We start from the raw sequence: 25,341 nt of genomic DNA, 5'->3' as shown, positions 1-25,341 counted from the left end.
TTACTGATTTCAAAACTGTCACTAATTGCCTTGAGGGCGGAAAATGTTTTAAATCATTTTTGCTCCAATGTATGTGGACTATATAGTAAACACACGCATTGTAATTGCTTTGTTTCAGTTGACATTGCAGTGGAACATGCCCATGAAGCAGTAATGACCAACATGGGTCAATGCTGTGTTGCCGGTTCCAGAACATTTGTACAGGAAGATATCTATGATGAATTTGTGAAGAAAAGTGTAGAAAGAGCCAAGAAAAGGACTGTGGGAGACCCATGGGACTTGAGTATTGAACAAGGGCCACAGGTTTTTATATTTGAATTATTTTTCTTTTGTTCTTTTTTTCACTATATGTTTAAGTTTGTATTCCTTTCATGCAGGGTGTTTATACAGTCTTAGGAGCAATAATTCAGCATTCAGATTTTTTAAAATCATAAATTAGGGCCTGACATTTTTATTTGTGCTCAATATTGACCTTAAACAAGTTGAATATCAAGCACCACCATCCAAGTGGAACACACTGTGGATAATACACTTCTGTGCATGCCAGGATTAGTAGTTACTGATCACAGATAATGTTTTTTCTCAGGATTTCATGGGTTTAGAAGCTTTTCTGGATATCCAAGAGTTCCTACTGTATATACACATTTGCTTTCGAGAGCTTATGCTAGATCTAATCACAACGCCCTGGTTTTCTGAGTCATCTAAGGCACTCACCTATATAGATCACTGACATCTCACCTCTTTCTGCATGGGTTCGAGTATGAAAAATCTTGCCGGTAGCTTCCTGTGGGTCAGTGGTTTTTCCCCATGATTTCCTGGTTTCCTCCTCCACCAGATATACTGGCCACCATGTATAGCCTATCATGTGTGGAAAAATGGTATTAAGCCCACAGCACAACAGGTCTAATCACACAATGCACATAAAGTCTTTAGAATTTTGAAGTTGAAAATTCACTTGATTGCAACTGGATGTGAAGCATTTCTGTATTGTCTCTCTTTAAGATTCACAGCATATCAGTTTCCACCTATAAATAGGGTATTAGTGGAATATATTCCATCCAGTTGTAACTTAATTGCAGTATTCTTTGCTGACCCTTAACATGCTAATACATGCTGGACATATTCTGCAGTTTATTGGTTCAGATTGTGTGCTTGAGCTATTTTGCAAATGCTTTACAAGTTGTACGTGTAAAGAAACGATAGCATTTGCTGCAAATGTTCTGCAGATACCTGCCACAAATATTATGCAAATACCTGCAAATATTTTGCAAAGAAGATGCGGCCATATTTATCCTTTACAGTCCCTTTGTTACAGAATCCAGCTACAAGTAATCTGAAAACATTATGTAAGGGCTCCACTGCACATACTTTGCCAACATACATAGTTGGACTTGAATATAACATTGTCTCAACCTCACGTCACCCAGTGAGCATGACAAGAAATGCCCTGAAAGAAGTAATGCCCAGAAATACTCGTCAGTCTTTATATAATGTTTACATATAAGTGGCTGTCAGTATGTTCCAGTTTAGAACAGTCTCAAAGACTTCCATTTCAATGAGAATTTGTGAAATGGTTCCAGCACATAGAGCCTTATTTTATTGGAAATATTATGGTGTTACATTTAGGCTCTTACAAAATGTAACAAGAACAGAGTGAAGACAACAAGCTTTGTAAAATGTAACAAATAATTTATTTCCACAGAAAAACCAGGTAAAAACGAGAAAAAAGAACTTATGGTTCTATGAATCAAATAAAAAATAATCCAAGAATAATCCAAGAATTAAAAAATAGAAGTCCTAGTAATAAAAAGTCCTAATGAAACTGAGTTTGACTGCTGATGAAATCCAAAATGGAAGGCGATGACATGCTGTGGTCAGCATTGTACTGATGTGTCAGCAGTTCTTTGTTGAATCGCACAAAATAATATTCCAGTGTTTAAACTCTGTGTAAATTTCAATAACTGTCCTTTTCTAAGAATTAATTTAGTACACAAGTATTTCCAGAAAAAAATAATCTCTTGGAATCCAAATAATTTGAAGAAAACAAAATAAATATCCCAAAAAACTGGTCACAACATAAAACACTTTGACTTCTCAAGTGTTTTGGCAAGAATAACTATTATTTCTCAATACATCAATAATAAATCTAGCTATGACGCAAAACAGATGCCCAGATGTGGGTCAATCCACAGGAAAAACCTAATTGATACATGTTATGTGTCACGTACTCCAAGTATGGCCTCGATTTCACTTTATGAATCTTACTCAGAGAAAGGATAAAAAGAATTTTTTAACAAGTTGTTTACTTCAACTCTCACTGATTTCCAAATCAAGGTCAGGGTCTAGGTCAGCATTAGATACAAAGTTTTCTATTATTAATTGTTTATGAAAAACAGTCAGGTCAAATAGAACTGAACTGAATTTCTAGAAAATGACAATAGCATGTAATGGAATAAATAAAAAAAAACTAACAAACAATTAAATTAAATATACATAACAATGGTATTATTGTAGCTGCCACATTAAAATTGTTAATTGAAATAAAAGTATGAAATGGTGAGATTAAACAAAATGTGTTATAACCACTAACTTAATATATTCTTTCAAACGTGTCTGCTTTTGCAGGATCTATTATAATTATGTCAGTCTGGTACAGTCGGTATTAAGTTTGAAAGCATGACAGTTATGTTTCTGAAAACCACAAAAACGTGTTGCAGCCATTTATGTTCACTGGAAACAGAAGTGCAGATGTATCTTTGCTTAAAGTACCTGGCTTATAATTCTAGAAAGATCCAGAACATTGGTGTTTAAACATAAATATCTTGAGTCCATAAGACAGAAATTATTCTCAGGGATTTCAGTTAAAAGAATATATGGCACTAAACTAAATTTTGTACTATATATACTTCCCTATAAGTTGAATCCAACTGCAAACTGCACAGACCCAGATCTGCTCTTCAGCTAATGCATCAGCAGATATCAGTTCATGCAGTTTGTTAGGGGTAATGTATGAAACAAAACACATGGCCCCTCCTCCGATGGTGCATTATGTGACGGTAGATCTGGGTCTAAGTGGTTTGCAGTTGGACTTGTAGTATGCAAGTATTGATGGTGTGTTCTTCATTACAAAATGAAATATTTATACTTTAAAATAATTTATGAAGTAATTGCATGTGTTATGTATATTTGTTTGTTTGTTAGTTGTATTTTTTTTAAAAAAAGTATTTCATTATATGCTATAAGTTTATTCAGAACATTAATCATTAGGACTTGTGTCTCTAATTCTAGGGTTATTCGGGATTTAATTCACAATACCAGAAGTTCCATCTTTTACAATTTCACTTTGTATGCTAAGGAAATTATTTGTTGAATTTTAGAAAGCTTGTTGCTTCTCTCTTTTCTTTTCTTTTACTTGTTTTAAGGCCAAAGAGTTGTAGTATATGTCAGAAGGCACGAATAATTGTAGCAAATGTATTATACATAGCTCATCTGGCGTTTTTAATTTTGGGTATTTAAAATATTCTTATATTTATTGTTTTATATTATTCATATAGTATCAGTAATTGTTTTTTTTGTTGGAAAATCAAATAGCATCATCAGCATATCACAGTTAAGATTTAGCTTGCCTTTTCTATTCATTTGTTTCATTTATTTATAAGACATTTAGATTAAATAGAGGTTATGGAAGCACATTAATTTGGTAATAAAAAAATGTTCAAGGATAGTAAAAATGGTCAGGGCTGTTCATTTAAAAATACATTCCACACAGGGAAGGCAGTTTTTTTTTAAACTATATGCCAGGGTACTTTAATTTTAAGGAGTTTATATTAAAATTATAAGAAAATTCTAAATTACATGTATGGGTTAGTACCCAACATTACGAGTGCCTTCTCTGGATCACATGTATATTTTACTGGAACAGCCCTTGTTGATTTTCTTGATTAATTCATGCAAAACTAAGTAATTCATGAAGTACCTTTAACTGTTACTCACTATTAGTTCTTCTGGTAACCTTAATTTCATCTAAATAAATTTAAGGAGGGTATATTATATTTGGTATTGTGTCTTAACATGAGTTGCTGATAAGCAAGATTTCTAGTCCAGGGTGCGAGTAGACATCGGGTTCAGAATGTCTTCACATTCATTAATTTAGTTATTTTAAAAGTCAGAGTCTGTGTTTGTAAAGTAATTTTAGTTTAATAAATGTTCATATCCTTGTATAAATAAAAACGTTGTAAAAATAATCAGCTGAAGATGGTTACTTGCCAACATTTAATATTACTAAGTAACTATTTGTTATTTTGCTGCCTAACATTGGTGTTTGTGAATTGTTTGTATATCACTTGTGCAAAGAATTTGCAAATAACTTCCAGACTCTGATAGGGCCCTGGCTAGACAGGTGCTTTAAGGTGCTTGTCTTTATGGATCACTCACAGATGTCACCTTTGTCCATGTTAGTTTGAGTCTCAGCTCAAGCATTGTGGGTATGTGAAAAAGCTTGCCATTGGCTGCCTGACAGTTGATCATTCTTCATGGGTCTTACTGGATTTTTCCTCCATCAAATATACTGGCTGCCATGTAAAGCCTAGCATGTGCTGAAAAATGGATTAGACCCACAAAACCAAACCAAACCAGACTGTGATAACCCATTTTGGGAAATTATGCAACTGTTTGCAGAAGGGTGAACTTGTGACTTATTAGTGTGATGAACTCAAAATCAGTGTGTTATAGGTTGTAAAGTGCGGAACAATCCAGGTTGACTTGCAAGGGCAATACACTTTGCATCTTTACATTGATGCTAAATACACTTTCATGTGCTGATGTGAATTAAACACCATTATTTGACCTACATTTCTATTCTGTACAGGTAGATGAGGAGCAGTTTAAGAAGGTCTTGAACTACATTAAGATAGGTCAGGAGGAAGGGGCCAAGTTGGAATGTGGGGGTCAACGCAAGGGAGAGGAGGGCTATTTTATTGAGCCCGCTGTCTTCTCGTGTGTCACCGACTCGATGAAAATTGCCAAGGAAGAGGTATATGCATAGATTGTGTTGCTTGCACTCCCAAGTCAGTAAAGGCAGGACAAGTAGTGATCACAGTATTACACTCCCACACTATAAAGCCCTTCATTATAACACAGTCTCACTATAAGGCAGAACACTATGGCTCCCATTTACAGTATTAACTTTATATAGAATCATAAGGTATATTACTATTATTGGGAATTGATGATAATATAAAATGTGATATGTTTGCCAGTGGCAACAAATAAATCCTGTTTTTAAGGTTTGAAGACATTTTACATTTTTTAATATGGTGTCTAAGAACAAATGGGTAACAGTATGTGACCATGAATTAAAACAAGCAATTTTTTCTATTTCTCTGTATAGGGTAATGAATGATAAACAGACATTACTTAGCTTTTTTGCCTATTTGATACATGTCAGTCTACCAGAAAACATGCCCTAACATATTTTAGAGCCATGATTTTATGTCATTTTCAATGAGAAATACCTTATTAGTAATCTGTCAATCTACTGTTTAACCTTTGGATCATAAGTGATTGTTAATGTCTACCTTACAAATGTATGCAGTCTTTATTTCTTTGTAAAAAAGAAATGAAAACAAACTTAACAAAAATTATTACAAGGTTATAATTCTGCAGGTATTTATGATAGAAAAATGCATCAGGGTTAAGATAAACTGTATAAATAAGAATGAAAAAAAAATAATTAAGAGATAGAGATACTTATTTGATCAAAATACCTCTGTTTAATGGCTAAAGTGAATCCTGCTTCTGATCAAATGGCATATAAATAGATGCTAAGTATATGTCTGTCTGTAATCTGCATACTGGAAATACATCTAGTATATCACATTAAAAGGGCACCACCTATCACTGACAAACTTTCTGAAGATGGAAAGACCATTAAGTTAATGTGTATCGATAATGTACCATTTTGTAGGCTGTATATTGTGAATTGTAAGGATACACGGAACAGGTGTATCATTTCACCCCTCGTCCCAGATATGATGTATATTCATTTTTCTTTATATACAAGTGTATCTCATGATCAGATTGCATCAGATACAGTTCTGATAATGCTAGCATTATGATTGTCAACAACAATTTGGTTTGGACCAGGATTCACTCAGAGATTCCAGCAGAGATGTTTGAACACCAGTACCATCCAGTCTTTTTTGAGTGCAGTGATGAATACTAATGACAGTTGCACACCCCCTATTGAGCTAATTTGAGAGTAGCAAAGACTGGATTACTATTCCATTTGTACATTTACATTGGGATAATGGACCACTGCTAATGTTGATCCCTGATTGAATGTTTTAATTTTTTTTAAATATTAGGAACTTAATCTTTGTTATCTTTGCATGCTGCAAATTTGACCTTTATCACATATAAATAATGCATTTTTGCCATGAAATGTGTAATGTTAAGGCAAATTGTCAGCCATAATACCTTGTGGATTTTCTAAATTCCTTCTCAAAAATACTTTGGGGAAGTGATACACCACAAGTCATTAAGGCCCAAACATGTTCTAATTGGGCATAATGTCAGAGGCATTAATTCACTAATCAAGTTATATGCCATTTTATTGAATTGAATATGTTTTGTTGGTTATGTGATAAATATATTATATCTGTTTTCTATGAAATTTATGAAAACTTGTAGAACATCATTTGTTTACTCATTAGGCATGGAAAACATGGAAATTTGTCAGCGCTATACATTTCAATTGAAATGTGTACTTACTGTATGTACTCACATGTTAGTCAGATCCAACTGAAAACAACACAGACCCAGATCTGTTGCATAATGCACTGGCAGATCAGGGTCTGTGTTGATTGCTCTTCTTATTACTCCTAACAAACTGCACTGACCCAGATCTGCCAGTACATTATGTGATGGCAGATATGGGTCTTTGCAGTTTGCAGTTGGACTCATAAGCAAGTATGTATGGTATCCTGATCTGCCATTATGAAATGCACTGGCAGATCAGGGTCTGTGTTGTTTGTTCTGCTGAAATCTCCAAACAAACTGCATAGAATCAGATCTGCTGGAACCGGCACACTATATGATGGCAGATTTGAATCTATGCAGTTTGCAGCAAGTATTTATGGTATGTTAGACTCTGTACTTACTATTATTTTATAGAATGAAAAAATTTATGTTGGGGTTAGAACAGGGACAAGAAAATTACAGTTGAGGGGTTACATTTTTTATCATCAGCAAGTTTCTACAGAAGAAAAACTTAGACTTAGATTTCCTTGTCCTGGTACCAACAGCCTACACTAATTCATTTTTATTATTCATTGGTTATGCCAAGAGACAAGAAAAATAATTGTTCTTTTTGTTCATCCCCATATCGTTGCCTGCTATGATTAATTGTGGAAGTAGTAATAGATTCACTACAGAAAGGGCATGATAACTATCCATATTTAAATTGTGTATCTCTTATGGAATGACGCTGATAAATGCTGAGTGACATGGACAGACTTGTCTGTGTCACATCATGTCAAATTGACCAGGAATTTTCTTCTCATGGAATTGGTATGGCATCATGTTACATTGACAATGCATTATGTTCCTACTGACTGGGTATGACATCATGTCACATTAACCAAATATTATTTTCCTACTGACTAGGTATGACATCATGTCACATTAACTAGGTATTATTTTCCTTCTGACTGGGTATGATGTTATGTCACATTGGCCAAATATTATTTTCCTACTGACTGGATGTTACATCATGTCACATTAAATAGGTATTATTTTCCTTCTGACTGGTTAAGATGTTATGTCACATTGGCCAAATATTATTTTCCTACTGACTGGGTGTTACTTTTGTCACATTGACCAGGTATTTTTTTCCTACTGGGTATGGCATCATGTCACATTGACCAGGTATCCTACTGACTATATGATATCATGTCACAATAACTAGGTATTATCTTTTTTCTGACTGGGTATGACATCATGTCACATTGATACGGTTTTATTTTTATTCTGACTGGGTGTGACATCATGTCAAATTGATTAGGTATTATTTTCCTTCTGACTGGTTATAACATCATATCACATTGAACAGGTATTATTTTCCTTCTGACTAGGTATGACATCATGTCAAGTTAGCTAGGTATTATTTTCCATCTGACTGGGTATGACATCATGTCACATTGACAAGATATTATTTTCCTACTGACTGAGTATGGCATCATGTCACATTGACAAGGTTTTATTTTTATTCTGACTGGGTATGACATAATGTCAAATTAGCTATGTATTATTTTCCATCTGACTGGGTATGATATGTCACCTTGAACAGGTATTATTTTCCTTCTGACTGGGTATGACATCATGTCTTATTGACAAGGTATTATTTTCCTACTGACTATGACATCATGTCACATTGACAAGGTATTATTTTCCTTCTTACTGGGTATGACATCATGTTGTATTAACTAGGTATTATTTTTCTTCTGACTGAGTATGACATCATGTCATATTGACCAGGTATTTTCCTTCTGACTGGGTATGACATCATTCCTCATTAAGTAGGTATTATTTTCCTTCTGGCTGGGTATGACATCATGTCACACTGACAAGGTATTATTTTCCTTCTGACTGGGTATGGCATCATGTCACATTGACAAGGTATTATTTTCCTTCTGACTGGGTATGACATCATGTCACATTGACCAGGTATCATTTTCCTACTGACTGGGTATGATCTCATGTACAACATCTGCATGACAGATTAATGAAAACTAAACATGCATTTGTTAGCAGTAGGGAGTGCTGAAAATTGTGATGTCATACAAGTTCATTTTAGCATATTTATGATTTCATAAATCCATCATTTGATGAGTGACTCAAGACTACCAGTGCAGTGCAGCCGAACCAAGACAAGACAGTTTAAGAATCATAATTGGCAATATTTCTACAGGGAAATTGGGAAAAGTTTGGAGGAATGATATTTTCTTCCTAACTGTGAAATGTCCTTGAATTTCACAAATATTGATGAAAGTCAGGAAGAATCTGGGAATTTTCCGCCACCATTTGACACCCAAACAATCACGTAATTGAGTCATAACTAAACTGATCGTGAGTTAAATTTATCGAGTTCTAACCAAAATATTCAGAGGATGCAGTATGGATCATTTGGGTTCTTGCAATAAACATATATGCTGAGTCAATCCAAACACTCTGTGGATTATATTCATCTAGTAGATTTTTTTTTTCAGTCACCTCGATATCCTTATCTTTCCTTACATCGAAGGTATGAAAACCAGGCTAGCATCATAAGAGGCCACCATGGTGGTGGCAAAGCATAGCTGCTTACCGGATATCCTAGCAAACTTAAACGTTGTTAAATCGAGTCATACATGCGTGAAGTCGATATGAAAATTACTTATTTTCTCAGAAATTGCAAGTATTAAAATCATCATGTCTTTAATTTGCAGAAAGACAAGATAAAACTATGGCATTGATGAAATGTGACCTGGTATTTGCATTGCTGGTCGCATGAGTACCCAATTTTCACAACCCACATTTGCAAATGTTGTAGAGACAAAAAATTCAAAAAATATTAAATGAAAGTCCTATACTGTTTGTAATAAAAATACAAAATTGAAAGAACACAAAATTCTGCATATTTATTCCAAGAACAACTTCAGGAATTTTGTTGTATCATGTTATTACCACATTGACATGTGCTCTCTGCTTGATGAATCAGGCTGGCCAGATTGCTGTGACAGCCACAAGCTCCTTGTCTTTGTTCTCAGAATAAATATGTTGAGAATTATATGTTCTTTCTGGTTTCTACAAAAGGTACTGACTTTCATTTAATGTAATTGAATTTCTGTACAACATTAAGAAGAAGTGTGTTGTTCATATCACACGACTATTGAACTTCCAATGGCTTAATTTGAGATTTATGAAGTCATGTGACTAGTAAATGGCAAGTACTGGGTCAGGTTTCATCTATGCCATATTTTCGTCTACTATGTCAGCAGATTAAAGACATAACAATTATAATGCTTGCCATTTCTGAGAAAATATATCATTTTCCTATCAATTTCATATAGGTATGAGTTGATATAACATAAGTTTAAATTTGCTAGGCCCACTGGTAAGAAACTACCATATGCTGCTACCGCACAGTGGCAGCAAATTCCAAATTTTTTGTATGCAGTTGCAATGACCCCACACCCCAACATAAATGTCCAAATGTGAAAAATGGGGTGAGAATGTTCGGAAGAAATCTGGATTAGAAAATGGACTTCTATTCGTTTTAAGCCAAATTTTTGTCCAAAATGTCAAAGTCGATTTTACAGAAAATTCAGCCCTTATTTATACAGTATATAATTTTGAAGGTCTTTTGTCAAAATTTAAGTCACTCCTTTTAAAAATGTTTTTTAAATGACGGATTTTTAACTAGATTGTCTTAAGGAGATTAGGTTGTTTGAAAAATCTTGTTTGGGATTTTATTGGCACAGATAAATTCAGGGTTAAACTCTTTTCCTTACAAGACAAGATTCTAATTCTTTGCATTTATTGTTGTTTTTTTATATTCTGTAATAGGAAATGTTTACTTTGTATAAGATGCATATATATATATATATATATATATATATATATATATATATATATATATATATATATATATTACTTTAGAATTCTTTAGAATTAAAGGTTTGAAAGGAAACAAAACTAATTTATGTTCATTATGTTGTTTCCACTTAGCAACTTAATGCAGGTCAACAAAGTAAAGTTGGAATTTTTATTCTGTAAATTGAAATGACTTTACATGCCAATTTATAGGAATATAATCAAACTTGCTTCATGTGATACATTTTGTGCTTTTGTACATGATCATCCTTTCTGACTTAGTAATGGTTAAATGTGAACCTTGATAAAAATTTATTTCATCCTGGAAAAACCCTGGAAATTTATCTTTTAGGAAAGCGTGGGAACCATGTCATATGGATAAGAAAATAATCCTCCTATAGCATGAAGTTATGAGCTGATAATTTTTTGCCGAGACCCTCAGTTTATCTGAAATTTCTGTGTTAAATTTATTTTTATTTTTGTTGTTGATGGTGGCAGTGTTGTTTTTGTTTCATCATTACAAAGTCCAAGGTGAATGTTTTTAGGTTCACCTGTGACTCAGTTCATCATTTTTTCGGTTGTTCAGTGTGACTTATCCCATTCTAGATATATGATTTTGAAATCATTTCAGATTTTTGGCCCAGTACAACAGTTGATCAAGTTCAAGGATATAAATGAAGTGATTGAACGAGCCAATGACACTTTCTATGGTTTGGGTGCTGCCATCTTCACCAATGACATTAACAAGGCCATGATGTTTACACAGGCTGTTAAGGCAGGAACTGTCTGGTAGGTGTCACTTATCTTTTGATAACAGTGAAGACCTATGTGAAATTTGTTGTGCAGTATTTTGTGTATGATAGGCCCCAGCAGACAGCATAATAAAAAATTTCAACAAAACGTGAGTGAAAATCTAAATAGGATGTGTGAGGGCTGTTCCAGTAACGTATACATGGGACCCATGGAAGGCACTTTCAATATAGAATAATCACCCATAGATGCATTTAGATTTTTTTATTGTTTTCATATGAACTCTTTGGGTAATCGGAGTACCCTTGCATATATTTTTTAAAAAAGTGCCTTCCCCGGGTACTATGCATGTTTAAATAGAGTAGCCCTGAGCAGATATTTACCAGAAATTAGTAAAATTGTGGAGTCAGCATATCTTGAAGATTGGGCTCATGATTAGTCAAATACAATATAGGGTTAGGTGTGTGCTTCACAAGTTCTCTAAAAACTCTAAAACTCTATTTAAACAAATACCCATTAAATTGTGTGTTTTTATCGACCATAGTTACCAAACATTTTGACACTTCACTAGAATATTTACATAGGGAAGGTGAGAAATATTTTATTATTATAGTGTGTATGTGCAACATTATGTAAAGAACACAGAATTCAGATTCTTGTAACACTCAGTAACATTGGGCTTATGAGTCTCTCTAAACAGAGAAAATATTTACAAAATATTTGTGAATTAACTCCAGGAAATTGTCCTGTTTTTGACATTTGCTATGAAAAAAAAATAATGAAGAAGAAAATATTTTGCATATTCAACATATTACTTTCATGTAATTTGCATCTTTCTTCCACTTTGAATCCAACATATCAACCTGTTTCTACTTATAGAACTTGCACTACACATCTGAATTGTTCTAACAAAGCCTTTCCCTATATAGAGAGATGTACATGGCAGTTTTTCACAGTCTCATAATTATCCCTAAAATTTACACAAGTAATTGAAAATTTCAGCCATTCTTGTATTTTGAGAACAGTTTTTCTTCCAACGTTTGGACAATATAAGACCACATGTTTATACAACTAGGTCCCATTTCGTGACTTTCAAAAAGCAGATTATCTTTGTCGACTGGAGAAATGGGTAGGGAAGGATCATGCAATTTACATTCTTGATAATGATGGGATATTTTTCAGCACTAAGCATGCAAATTACATGAACATTATTATTTGTATTTCTTGAGTAGACAACTCCAAAGATAGTATCGTTAGGTAACTCTAGTTCAGCATATAATACCGTATATTTCCATAAGACCATGGGACCAGACAAATCCTTCCAATATAATACAATATTTTTCGATGGGACTAGCCCAATGAATCTGTGGAAGGTAGTAATCCTAGGTAACTCTAGTTCATCATAAAATACCATATCTGTGTCATGATAAGACCAAGGGACCATCCCAGTAAAATTGTCAATATAATACCATATTTCTTCCATGATAAGACCAAGGGACTAGCCCAATAAATCTTATAAATATAATGTCAGATTTCTCCCATGATAATATCATACCTCTCATGACAATATCAGACGTCTCCCATGATAAGACCAAATATATTAGCCCAATAAATCTGTCAGATGTAGCGTCTCTAGGTGACTCTTCTTCAGCGTATAATACCATATTTATGTCTTGCTAAGACCTATGATCAGCCCAGTAAATCTGTTACAGTTATGAGCAGTTGCTCTGCATTGTATTGTTGTCATTACAATGACCCAAATACTTCCAAATTATTTAACATAAAACTGTTGTTCAGATTGAGTTTCTATGTGTATCTATACATATTTGTATCAAATGAGGCAAAGTGTCAAACATAAAAAGTCATTGGCCAAGGGTTTTATTCAGTAAACATGCTACTTTTGGTTCTGAGACAGGTTGATTGAATGCCTGTGGTACAACTAAAACATGCCTCTGTAGCTAAATTTTGAATTGTTGGCCTAAAAATGACCAATTGTAGAAGTATCAATCACACCTACATTCTCTGTCCACCATAAACTGGCTTCACATGTAGGCTATGCACGATATATAGCACTTTAGCTGTGATAATTAACAGCTCTTATGGTCATTTGAGCAATACAGGACCAGCAGAGATTTTAAATTAAAAAAAATCTTATAAATGACTGATTTCAGGATGGAAAAAGATGATTAAGGAAGAATAATTACTATAAATTTGTTGTATTATATCATCAAAGTTTATATAGAGATATATAGAGACATTTCATTATGCAAAGGAAGGAACAAGTCCACAATCAAATCCATTTGGAAATGTTTATAGTTATCAAATGATAACAAGGAAATTTATTGTGTCATATTGTTGTAGTTGTCTTCTGGTACTTGCCTAGTAAGATATTTTAACAGAGCCAACATTATTGGAGAAATAAGACATAGCAGCCACTTTCCAACAGTGACAGTAGGTAGCAGCAGTTTCTGCTAATATTTCGGTTAAAGTTGTTCCGTTGTGTATATTTGTTCAACCCCTTGGGATGAGTAATTATAAAGTAAAGAGAGTTCATTCAGTGACACACTCACTCACCTTTTTGACCTTGAAGTCAAGTTTACCTGGTTTTCAGCAGTGCGTGGAGTGGGGGCTCATGCATGAAGGTCATGGCCTTAGTCATATTACTATATACCAAAGGGCAATGAGTTTTGAAAGCAATGTGTGGAGTGGTGGCTCATGCATGAAGGTCGTGGCCTTAGTCATATTACTATATACCAAAGGGCAATGAGTATTGAAAGCAATACTTTTAAGCTCGCCTGTACAGAGTACATGAGAGCATAGTGATGTAGACTGCAATTTTGTTTTTAAGATTTTGATTATAGCTCATTAGAAGGAACTTTTCTTTTAAAAATTGCTCCTAAATGTGAAATAACATGTGCGTTGATCTGAACTTTCAACCCCATTTTACTAATTTTTCACAATACAGTTTATGGGGAAATGTTTGAAAGTTCAAGTTTAAGGTTTGCTCTAGGTAGAAAATAGGTTAAAGTTAGTTTTTATGGAAATACATTTAACAAATAGCTGCATTTCTTTCTTTCTGTCAGTCCATCATGATTTCATTTCTGTTTTATAACTTTGAAGCCCTTTGTGATTAAAAGGTGTCACAAATCACATTTGGGGGTGCTATTTTCAAAGTCAAGGTCACAGCTCAGTATGTTGTGTTTCCTTTTGCTATATAGCTTTAAAGCCAGTTGAGATTGTGCGATGAAAATTGGTATCCCTGTACATCATCTTTATTAGGTGGGTCTGGTGTCATATCGGGGCTCTAATCAAAACCATCACTTGGTCATTTCTGTCAGGGCATGAAAAAAACATTGGAACTGGTTGCAGGAATACACATCAATTTGGTGTGTTTGGTGATTCACCTCTGGCATAGTGCACCAGGTCTGTTATGATATCAAACATCGAAAATGTTCCAAATGTTATGATATCAAACATCGAAAATGTTCCAAATGTGAGTTTGTCTCCTTCTGCTACCATTTTGTTACATATGAATGAAAGTAGATCAAAGTATTGTTCTCAATGGCAACAAATTACATCCGAGGTTTCTTTCTCTGCGTGAGAGAAAAAAAGGATGAGGACATTTCAATTAATTGGGGTTTGTATCATAAAGGCCAAGGCCATGACTCCTTTTCAAAAATTTTCCATCACACCTTCCCTTCTGCTCTGTAATTTTAGTGTCATTTGATATTACTGGAGAAAACTTTGTCTACTTGTACTTCATCTTGAGTTCCATTTCAAACTTTGTCTACTTGTACATCGTCTTGAGTTCCATTTCAAACTTTGTCTACTTGTACATCGTTTTGAGTTTCATTTCAAACGTTGTCTTCTTGTGCATCGTCTTGAGTTCCATTTCAAACTTTGTCTACTTGTACATCGTCTTGAGTTCCGTTTCAGTCTGTTGTTGTTGTAGGGTTTAACGCCATTTTTCAGCACAAGATAGGCTGTGCATGGTGGCCAGTATAATTGGTGGAGGAAGAACCCTGGAAAACCCTGGGAAGAACCACCGACCCATGAGAAGCTACCGGCAGGCTTTCTCATGTACCAACGTTAGCTGAGCCTGAGACTCAAACTCATGCAGACAGAGGTGAGATGGCAGTGATCGGTAACAGTGAGCGCTTTAGACCACTTGGCCAGTAATTTCAGAATATGTGTGTGTATATATGTATATATTTATATTTAAGATGTGTTGTGAACCCTCCTGGGGTTCCTATCTTGAGAATCATAGTCTTGATAAATAGATGAAGCTTGGTATACTTGTCATTTAAAGACCCAGCAAAAAGCCCCCAACACACATGCACACACACACACACACATTTTCTTACTGATACACTCCTGGTAATTCAGCTTGAATACTGTAGGAAAATCTTGTACATGTGACTGTTGTATTTAAACCATTTTTGAGCAGACAACAAAAGATGTATAAAATAATTCCAGTCCACATGTACACAGTACGAGTTAGCATTCAGTTATGGATAATAAGAAACAAAAAGAACTGCATTTAAGTTACTGTACTTACCGTCTATACTTGCTTTTAAGTCGAGTCAATCTGCAGAAAAAACAAAGATCCTGATCTGCTATTACATAATACTCCTGCAGATCATGGTCTGCGTTGTTTATTCTATAGTCTACTCCTAACAGACTGCAGAAACCCAGATCTGCTGGCACATTATGTGATGGCAGCTCTAGGTCTGTGCACTTTGCTGTTGGGCTCATCTTATAGCAAGTGTGTGTGGTATTGAAAATGAAATGGCAAATAGTAAAATGATCTATGAAAATTATGCATTATATTCAAGTGAAGCTAGAAAAAAGTACTTGTATAAAATAAATTGTATTTATATTTGTATCTGCAATTATTATTGACTTAAGATTAACTGCAGTCATAATCCATCTGAAAAAATAATCTGATTAAAGCATAGATAAATTGCATGTATATACACTAATTACAGTATGTACACACTTCATTGATTTTCAGACAAAACCACCAAATAAACATGTCAGTCCAGTCTACTGGACAGGTGGACATAAATATTTCTCACATAAATGAACCCAAATTTCAGAAATACTCTAATCCAGCATTCTCAAAGCCACATGTAATGAGAATAGAGCTTAACTTGAATCATTTTTAGTGGCATTTAAAGGTCCACTGATACAGTGGGTTGATCTTCACTGGTGATGTCTTCTTTTTCTTTTCCTAGTCTCAGGAACCTGAACCACATACCATATGTATTTCCTTATAAGTCTACTCCAACTGCAAACTGCACAGACTTATACCTGCCATTGTATAATGCTTTGGCAGATCTGTATGGATACAGTTGGACTCGTCTTATAAGTGATCATATAGTCAGCTGTGTATAACTTCATAGCATGTTTTGTGAGATTCTTTAACACCTACATATAAATTTGGTCCATGTATGTAATTTGACATGCTAGCATCATCACATGAAAACATCACATGTACCACTTTGTTGGTTGACTTGATTATATAAGGTAACAAGTTGTAATGCATATATTGCATGTGAGTGTTTTGAATCTCACACCATGTGGTAACAGTTGGTGAAACTTTCTTCTTTCTGGTGTGTTTACACAAGTATACACTCACATATCAGTCATGCTTAGCTGCAAACAACATAATGTGCCAGCAGATCATGGTCTGTTTGGTTTGTTCTACTGATTACTCCTAAATAAATTCATAGACCCAGATTAGCCAGTGCATTCTGCAATGGCAGATCTCGGTCTGTGCAGTTTGCAGTTGGACTTGACTTATAAGTGAGTATATAGAGCATTCTCTTTGTGCTTAAGATATAAGATGCATTTAAGCTCTGATTATTGGAGCAGGGTGTAAAGCATTCTCTTTTTTCTTCACATATGGTTCCTATATTGCTAAAATGAGCCTTTATACATGTATTTCTATACTTTGATGGAATTTCTTGTCTTTTCTTTTGTCGTGTATATGTTCTTTTTTTTCCTTCAACATTCACCTAAAACAACAGCTTTAATATAAATATGTCCTTTGAAGAAAAAATGTAGAAATGTGATAGTATTTGGGGCCACTTTAATTAGTTGGGGGAATTTGCAGTTGACTTTTGGGAAAAAAGAGAAAGTGCAGGTTGTTATTGTTAGAATGTTTATGATGTAACATGTATACATTGCCCTTTCATTTCAGGGTGAATTGCTACAATGCAGTCAATGTCCAGTCTCCATTTGGAGGTTTCAAGATGTCAGGCATTGGTAGAGAACTGTAAGTTCTTCAATTCATCAGTAGTTTTCAGATCCAGTCATATTTACCTCCCCTGTGTAAAGGAGTCTGCCATCTTATCAAACGCTTCTCACAGCTCATTTTCTTTCAGAATAAATTACTGCACTTTGATGTTTTGACCCCTAGATCATCTAAGCCTTAGTTCTTCATTTCCACAGCTTAGTAGGCAAGAACTTTGATTGGTTTGTTCTTTTGTTCTGTATGCATGCATTGAAATGCCTTCAAGAGTGAGCGTAAAGGAAACATAGTAAATGTGAAGATTCAGACACAAACACTGTGATGTCTTCTGCATGTTTTGATGTCTGCCAATGTGCTAACATATGACATCATTAGCTATGTTACCAAAGACATAAAAGAACAGGTCATAGAAAATGTCACATAAATTAAGTGTCCAAAAGCTATTAAAGAATGGTTTTCTCCAGGTGGCGTTGAAAATAACACCTGATAATGTTTCTCCTTTGAATACATTCACCAATCACATTACATTAGGAATATTAGCCTGCTACATTGGAAATCCAGCCCTACTAAAAGACAAAAATGGTCTTGTCTGTCTCATATAGACAATAACTCTTGTACATTACCTCCCTTGCCACCACCAGGTGTTGCCAGTTTTTAGCTTCGCTGCTGTACTGGTAACATTGTACAGTAAAACCTGTCTTGAGAGACCTCTGCTATGAGAGACCACCTGTTTTGAGAGACCAAGATCTCCATGCACAGCTTTATTGATTATATAGTGTTATTACCTGTTATGAGAGACCACCTGTCTTGAGAGACCAATATTTTTGGCAGAAGAGGTGGTCTTTCAAGACAGGTTCTACTGTACAGGGTATCATTCAACAATCCAAACCAGTTTTGTTCTAAGTCCTTTTGGATTTATTGTGTGGATTAATCATTCTGCTGCAGGTTGAATACATTCTTTTTTACAGTTTCTGCCAATTTAAGTGATTTAGCACTTTTAAGGACTTTGTCCTTTTAAGCTCTTTCACCCACACTATCATTGACCTTTGCAAGGACATTATGAGTTAGTGTGACTATTTTTGCTTGCTCCATTTGTAACAGTTGGTTTTAGTGAGTTATTTGCATGCTGCATTGCTAATTTATGCTTTGTTTTTCCTTTCTATATGTCATTTCACTAGAAAGGTCAACTAAATATATGAAATATATTCCCCACAACCACCCTCCGTGTCACAAAAATCTTTCCATTTTGCTTATTGTGACATATTTTATTAGTTCAGAGTTCTCCCCTTTGGCCGTAACATCAACCCTTGGCTTTTACCAAGATTATGGATTGTGTCATCAACATCATCTCAAACAGTTCCAGTGTATCTGGATGATATCCTCCAGAAACACATGGTAAATTCTATCCTACCCCAAGGCAGGAACTATCTCCTCTCCATTTAGATTATCTTGGCTTTCTAGTGAACTGGGAAAAGTCTGACCTCCATCCCAGAATTTTGGCCATCTGGGCATGGAATTTTTAACCAACCAGAATCTGGTGCAACTTCCTCATGTTCACAAGTCTGTTTCCAACAGGACTCCTCTGTTTATTCCATGTAGCAGTGGACCTGATCCTGCTTAGTAGTCTTTTTACATGCCCCTTATAAATAACATTGCAAGCACAAAGACACCACTTTTCAAATCCCTTTGATGAAACAGTCATGATCACATACAAGATTTGATCATTCCTGTATCAGTGGCTCAACCCAGATTGGCTGACCATGGGAATCCCAGTGGAGAAGTCCCAAGTGGAAATAACGGTATGTACCAACGCCAATGTACACAGTTGGGTTGCCCAACTTAACTAGCGTCAACAGCACGTGGGAACCAGGGAAATAGCCTCTACAGATCAGCATCTTAGAAATTAAGGATGTCTTCAAGCCTTTCACTTCTGAAAAGATCAACTCTCAGGCAAAACAGTCCTTACTGGGTCTGGCAACTCTGTGGTGGTGACTATCTCCTCAAACAGGGATGCACCAAATCGTGCAATCTGTGTGTTCTGATTTAGCAGTTTCTATAGTGGTGCAGCACTCTCCATTTCAGCATATGAAACAGACATGCTCCCATCAGACTCGGCGTCTTGGTTGACACTCTATCTAGGAGATGTCAAGTCCTTCACATGGAATATTCTCAACATCAATCAGTCTTCACTCAGACTTTTTGTGCTTTTTAGGGGAATCTGATGATCAACCTTTCGTTACAAGGTGGATTCATGTGTTGTCCACCTTCATCTCTCCAGTCCCAGACCAAGAAAGTTGGGCCATGGATGCACTGTCAATCAATTGGGAGGGTTGTGGGCATTTGCCAACCCTCCCACTGTCCTGATAGTGAAAATAAGTTACAGGGTCAGATTCACAAGATGATTCTGATAGCCCCTCTCAGATGGGACAAGTCCTAAATCACCGATCTACTCAGTAGGATAGATGTACCCAGGAAGATTTGGGGCAACCCACAGGATAACACCCCTCAGACCCTTGCTTCATGGCTGAAATGGGTTGTACACTCAGTGTACTCTGATGTCTCACCAGATTAGAAATCACCTCACAAAGATTACAGCAAGAAGCTTCAGGTTATCTCTGCGAACCTCACATTTGAATTAACATTTTGATCCAAGATACAATAGAAGCTGTTGGCTGGCATGCAGAGTTGTTATCTCATAGACTTAGTTTTGCAGATGAATAATTTACATCTGGTTGGTATTATGGTGGCAGCACAGATGGCCACCAGACACAATTAGATCAATCAAGACAGCCTGTTAGCTTCAATGGATTCGTCGGTGAAATTTTGTATGTAAAAAGATTTCAGTACTCATCTTAATCATATGTAAGGGTCACAGGTCAAGTGACCCCAGGCTGTGTTGCTTATGTAATTAGGAGAATGGGTTATCGTTCACATAGGGAGTCAACCATCAATCTCTAGAAAGATAATCAAAATAGAGGTCAGATGATCTGCACCCCCTCCCTGTATTACTTATTCTCCGAATGTAATGTGATTGGGGAACAGATTCAAAGGAGAAAGCAAATTATATTTCTCTGAGAATATTTACCGAGTCACTTTACTAAAAAACCCTCCCAACTACCCCGCCATGCGAGCATCCTCATTAGTATATCGTTCAGCTAAAAACTAGTGACACCTAGTAGTGACAATGAAAGGTAATGGGCAAGAGTTATTGTACATTGCCTATATGAGACAAGAAAATATTATTTTCATCTTTTAGTAGGACAGGATTCGCAAGGTAGCAGGCTGATAATTTCTAAAATAATGGGATTGGGTAACTATTTTCAGAGAAACAATTTATTTTCAAAATTTGCTTTCAGCCATCAACAAAATATGTGCACTTTGAATTTAAATGTTAATTCCCTGAACTTTAAATAAATAAAGGAGAAATTATTCAGTTTCCTTTGCTCTATTTCTTATGTTGCTATTACTGAAGAGACATAATTGAATTGTTGCAATGTCAGTGAGGTTATTAATAAATAATATCAAAAAGCATGATGACAGTTAAAAACAGCTAATATTAATTCTGTATGTTTTATTAGCATGCGACAGAAAAGACCGAGGATATTTCGAGTCTGTGAATTCAATAATAAATGAAGTTTAAGCTGAGAGAACTTTAGTACAATGATTGGTGTGAAACTACTGTATTTTAAGTTGTAAATCTTTTTTAAATTGATCATGTCAGATGAAATTTTGTTCAAAGATAATTCATGAAGTACAACAAAAAATTGGTTTTGTTTTGCAGTGGAGAGTATGGATTACAGCAGTACTCTGAAGTAAAGAATGTAAGTATGAAAGCAACTTTTAATTGATACTTGGAGGCTGTTTTCAAAAGTACTTGAATTGTATTTATTAATCTACACGGAGTTTAATTAGTTCATGACTTTGATAGAAATAAATGTTGTTAACAAAATTATACTCTTGATCAAGATATTTTTAGAATTACAGTACTAAACTTCATGTAACAGGTTACTCAAGAAAATCTAATTTTTCTGAATAAAGTTATTTAAAACAAACAAACAAATGAACAAAAAGAAGTTACCACTAACATTAACATTGTCTCCCATTAAAAGGCTGAAGGACTGGTCTCTGGTAATGAGTCAGTAGATGTCTCTAAGTCAGTAAAACGGTCAGAATCTTTCTTGAACTTGACATCTAAGATCTTGTTAAATATGATTCATGTGAGCTGGCATGATTAAAACCTAAAAGAATTATGAGTGTTTTTTTTTTAACAAGCTATTAAAACTGTAAGTCAGTCATTGACCAGAAGATTGTAAAATGGCTATGATAAATTGGTCAGGGGTCATAACTCTGTAAAATGCTTTAAAAATTGGGACATCATCAAACTTTTGAGATGTTGCAGAGGAGAATTTTGTTATCAAGCTGATGTTTGTGGGAGGCAGAACATAAAAATCAGTCATTGGTTTGGTTTTAAAAAATTCTTTTGCTTTTACTTCTTTATGCTGAATTCTCAATTCTTTGCATGAATCATTGTGATGTTAAGACGTTTGCCAACCCCTTTTACCTTGGCTAGTTTTTTCCATTTATGTATCTTTTAAAAACTCTTGATAGACTATCATTATACTTAAGTTGGCATGAATCATAATGAAAGTAACATTATGAAGCCAAGACAATTCATTCAGTGACACACATGTGCTTCTTTTATCTCTGGGTCAGGGTCACTTTAATGGAAAATTTTATTCATGTTTTTAATTAAAAAAAAGCTTCATGGGCTATAACTTAAAGAAATACATGCATTAAATTTTCATTAAATAACTCATCCAGGTGTTTGGTATGATGAAACCTCTTAGTAAATTTGGTTGAAATCTGATAATAAATGCAGAATCTATGTGTTTACCAGGTTGTTGATAAGCAGTGTTTAGGCAAGTCAGTCAAGGGTGATAACTCTAAAAAAAATTAGTAGAATGTGCTCATCATCAAACCTGACAGGTTTTGTGAGATAAAGCTTTGCAGCAAATGTAGTTCAAAACTAGTAATAGATGCAGATGCTATAGTTAGAAGGCAAAACAATGGACAGATGGTCAAAGAGCAATTCTATATCTGCTTGCCTTAATGGCAGAAGGCAGAACAATGGACAGATGGTCAAAGAGCAATTCTGTATCTGCTTGCCTTAATGGCAGAAGGCAGAACAATGGACAGATGGTCAAAGAGCAATTCTATATCTGCTTGCCTTAATGGCAGAAGGCAGAACAATGGACAGATGGTCAAAGAGCAATTCTGTATCTGCTTGCCTTAATGGCAGAAGGCAGAACAATGGACAGATGGTCAAAGAGCAATTCTATATCTGCTTGCCTTAATGGCAGAAGGCAGAACAATGGACAGATGGTCAAAGAGCAATTCTATATCTGCTTGCCTTAATGGCAGAAGGCAAAACAATGGACAGATGGTCAAAGAGCAATTCTATATCTGCTTGCCTTAATGGCAGAAGGCAAAACAATGGACAGATGGTCAAAGAGCAATTCTATATCTGCTTGCCTTAATGGCATGAGACAATTTATCATTATAGCCATTATTGTGCTGAAGTGGAGTAAAATGCTAATATAAATATTTATTTAGTTATATAATTTATATATATTTATGAATTTAAATTTACTGCTTGGAAGGATCAATTTGAGCATAAGCAGAAAAATATGTATTTTCTAACTGTGACTTTGTATAGAGAGTGAAAGGGACAGGAACTACCTTTAATGGTGTACATATTTCATTTTTTTAAATTTTACTCTTAAAAGTAAACATCTTTGTAAAATAACTATTATTGTACTCATCCTGTGCAGTGTTCCTTAAAACTATGTACAAACTAGCTTCTCCTTGAAAATTTCTAAAGTTCTTTGAGTTTATGCAGACATTTGTTCAGTTTGTAAAACTTATGGTTTTTCTTTTGTTTCTCTATATGTGTGCTAAGTTTAAGTAACTTTAATAGATTTCAACCAAGATGTGTGATTTTAGGATTTAGCTATGGGGTGGGGGTGCATTTATGAACGTTTTAGGACTATATCTCTCTAAACTTTATAATTAGGGGCCTTGGATGGCTGAGTAGTCTAAAGCACTCACCTTTTATTAATTTCTGCCATTATATCACCTCTGTTCATATGGGTTCTAATCTCAGGATCGGCCAAAGTTAGTATATCAGAAAGCTTTCCGGTACTTTCCTATGTGTTGGGTTGGTGGTTCTTACCAGGGTTTTCCTGGGATCTTTCTCCACCAGTTAGGCAAGCCACCATGATGGCCTCTCTTGTGCTGAAAAATGGCATTAAGCCCACAGCCACAACTTTGTAAATAGAACCGGTTTATCATCCAAGTTTAATCTTACTTTTGCTTAAAAAAATCACAAAGAACTTGCACATAGAATTTTGTTTTGCTGGTTAATTCCTAATAGCTACTTGAAAGTCTTGTTTTACCTTTTTGTGTTTCAGGTTGTGATCAAGATTCCCCAGAAAAATTCATAGGAAGATAGCTTCAGAAGATTTGTTTAGCAGATTGATTCACGGCCAAGCAGATTCATGTCATAGTGGATGATTGATTACTTCTTAACGATTATATTTATCTTGCCAGGAATGCTTGATATAGATCAGGAGTATTGTATACAGGTATTGGCTTTGATTTACATGGAAATACCAGGAAAGTACATTCACAGTATTGGCAATGCTTTTCTAATATTTTTGAAAATGTTCTGTCAGTTATTTTTGCAAAAGCAACTCATTTTTATGCATAGGAAAGTCTTTATCTATGTTTCTGTCTCTTATGTTAAAATTAGAACTTGTCATGTTCGTATTGGAAATCCATTTAAAAGATATCCTTCCATTTTTACTGCTGTACATTTTATTATTATCCATAAATGAGTTGCTCATTTCTTTTTGTTGTTGAAGAGGATTATTTGTTATTGCTTTTAATTTTAATTACCATGGTCATTACAGAGAGTTTTTAAATTGTTTTAGCTAATTGTTATGGACTAAATAGGTGTTACAAAAGAATAAACAAAACGATTATGGACAGCAGTTCTTGTTATTTTTGATGTACTCTTTCTCTCTCATGAACACAATACAGTTAGACTTGTCAACAGCAGCCATCTATGGGAAAGGGTCAAACTGACTTATGTACACAGGTGATCTCTGCATGCACATTCACCTTTCAGACTTATTTCTTTTACAAATTACATGCACAACATAAAATTATTATTATTATTATTATTACTGCAAGTATCATTGCTGGTCAGCTGTTTCATTGTGGGAAGGCACATAGCTCCTGTTTTCTTGGCAATGATGTGTTAAAAGTTCCATTAATATCACAAACATGTATTACTGTTGTTATTACATGTATTAGTAAGTTATGCAATAAGTATGATATCCTGTTAAAAGAATTCACCATATAATTTTATCATTCATAAATTCTGGTGAAAAATGGTTTCATTCATGGTCTTTGTTTTTTCTTCATGTAGTACACACATGCTATTCTAAACATGGCAAACACGTAGCTAACTCAGCAAATTGTATGTTGGAGTCTACTGTCTACTCAGAAGTAACATACCAAGGTCAACCCAATGACTAACAAGGTCACCTTCATTCAATTAACTTTGATGCTCTACAAGTTGGAAACACTCTTCCCATAATGTATTTACTATCAAATGTGCATGAGTTTTCATCTTCAAT

The 25,341-nt window shown here is 34.8% G+C and overlaps 1 protein-coding gene across 3 annotated transcripts in view; it reads left to right on the top strand.

The window, feature by feature from the left end:
- LOC149769903 (retinal dehydrogenase 2-like) overlaps nt 1-24,687 on the top strand; it is an 80,030-nt gene extending 55,343 nt beyond the window's left edge. For 2 of the 3 annotated variants that reach the window (XM_089949674.1, XM_089949673.1), the window contains exons 9-14: nt 119-303; nt 4,868-5,032; nt 11,264-11,421; nt 17,588-17,662; nt 21,420-21,459; nt 24,109-24,687. In XM_089949674.1, coding sequence (XP_089805800.1) covers nt 119-303; nt 4,868-5,032; nt 11,264-11,421; nt 17,588-17,662; nt 21,420-21,459; nt 24,109-24,141 — 656 coding nt within the window. In that variant the 3' untranslated portion in view covers nt 24,142-24,687. Of the gene's footprint in view, nt 1-118; nt 304-4,867; nt 5,033-11,263; nt 11,422-17,587; nt 17,667-21,419; nt 21,460-24,108 lie in introns of those variants that run through there. The other variant, XM_089949676.1, reaches the window with a different exon arrangement.
- The last annotated feature ends 654 nt before the right edge of the window (nt 24,688-25,341 follow it).

The sequence above is a fragment of the Sinohyriopsis cumingii genome, unplaced genomic scaffold (genome assembly GCF_028554795.1).
Source record: "Sinohyriopsis cumingii isolate HCF-2022 unplaced genomic scaffold, ASM2855479v2 utg003054l, whole genome shotgun sequence".
NCBI classification, from domain to species: Eukaryota; Metazoa; Mollusca; class Bivalvia; order Unionida; family Unionidae; genus Sinohyriopsis; species Sinohyriopsis cumingii.
This window is presented reverse-complemented; position numbering and strand designations above follow the sequence as displayed.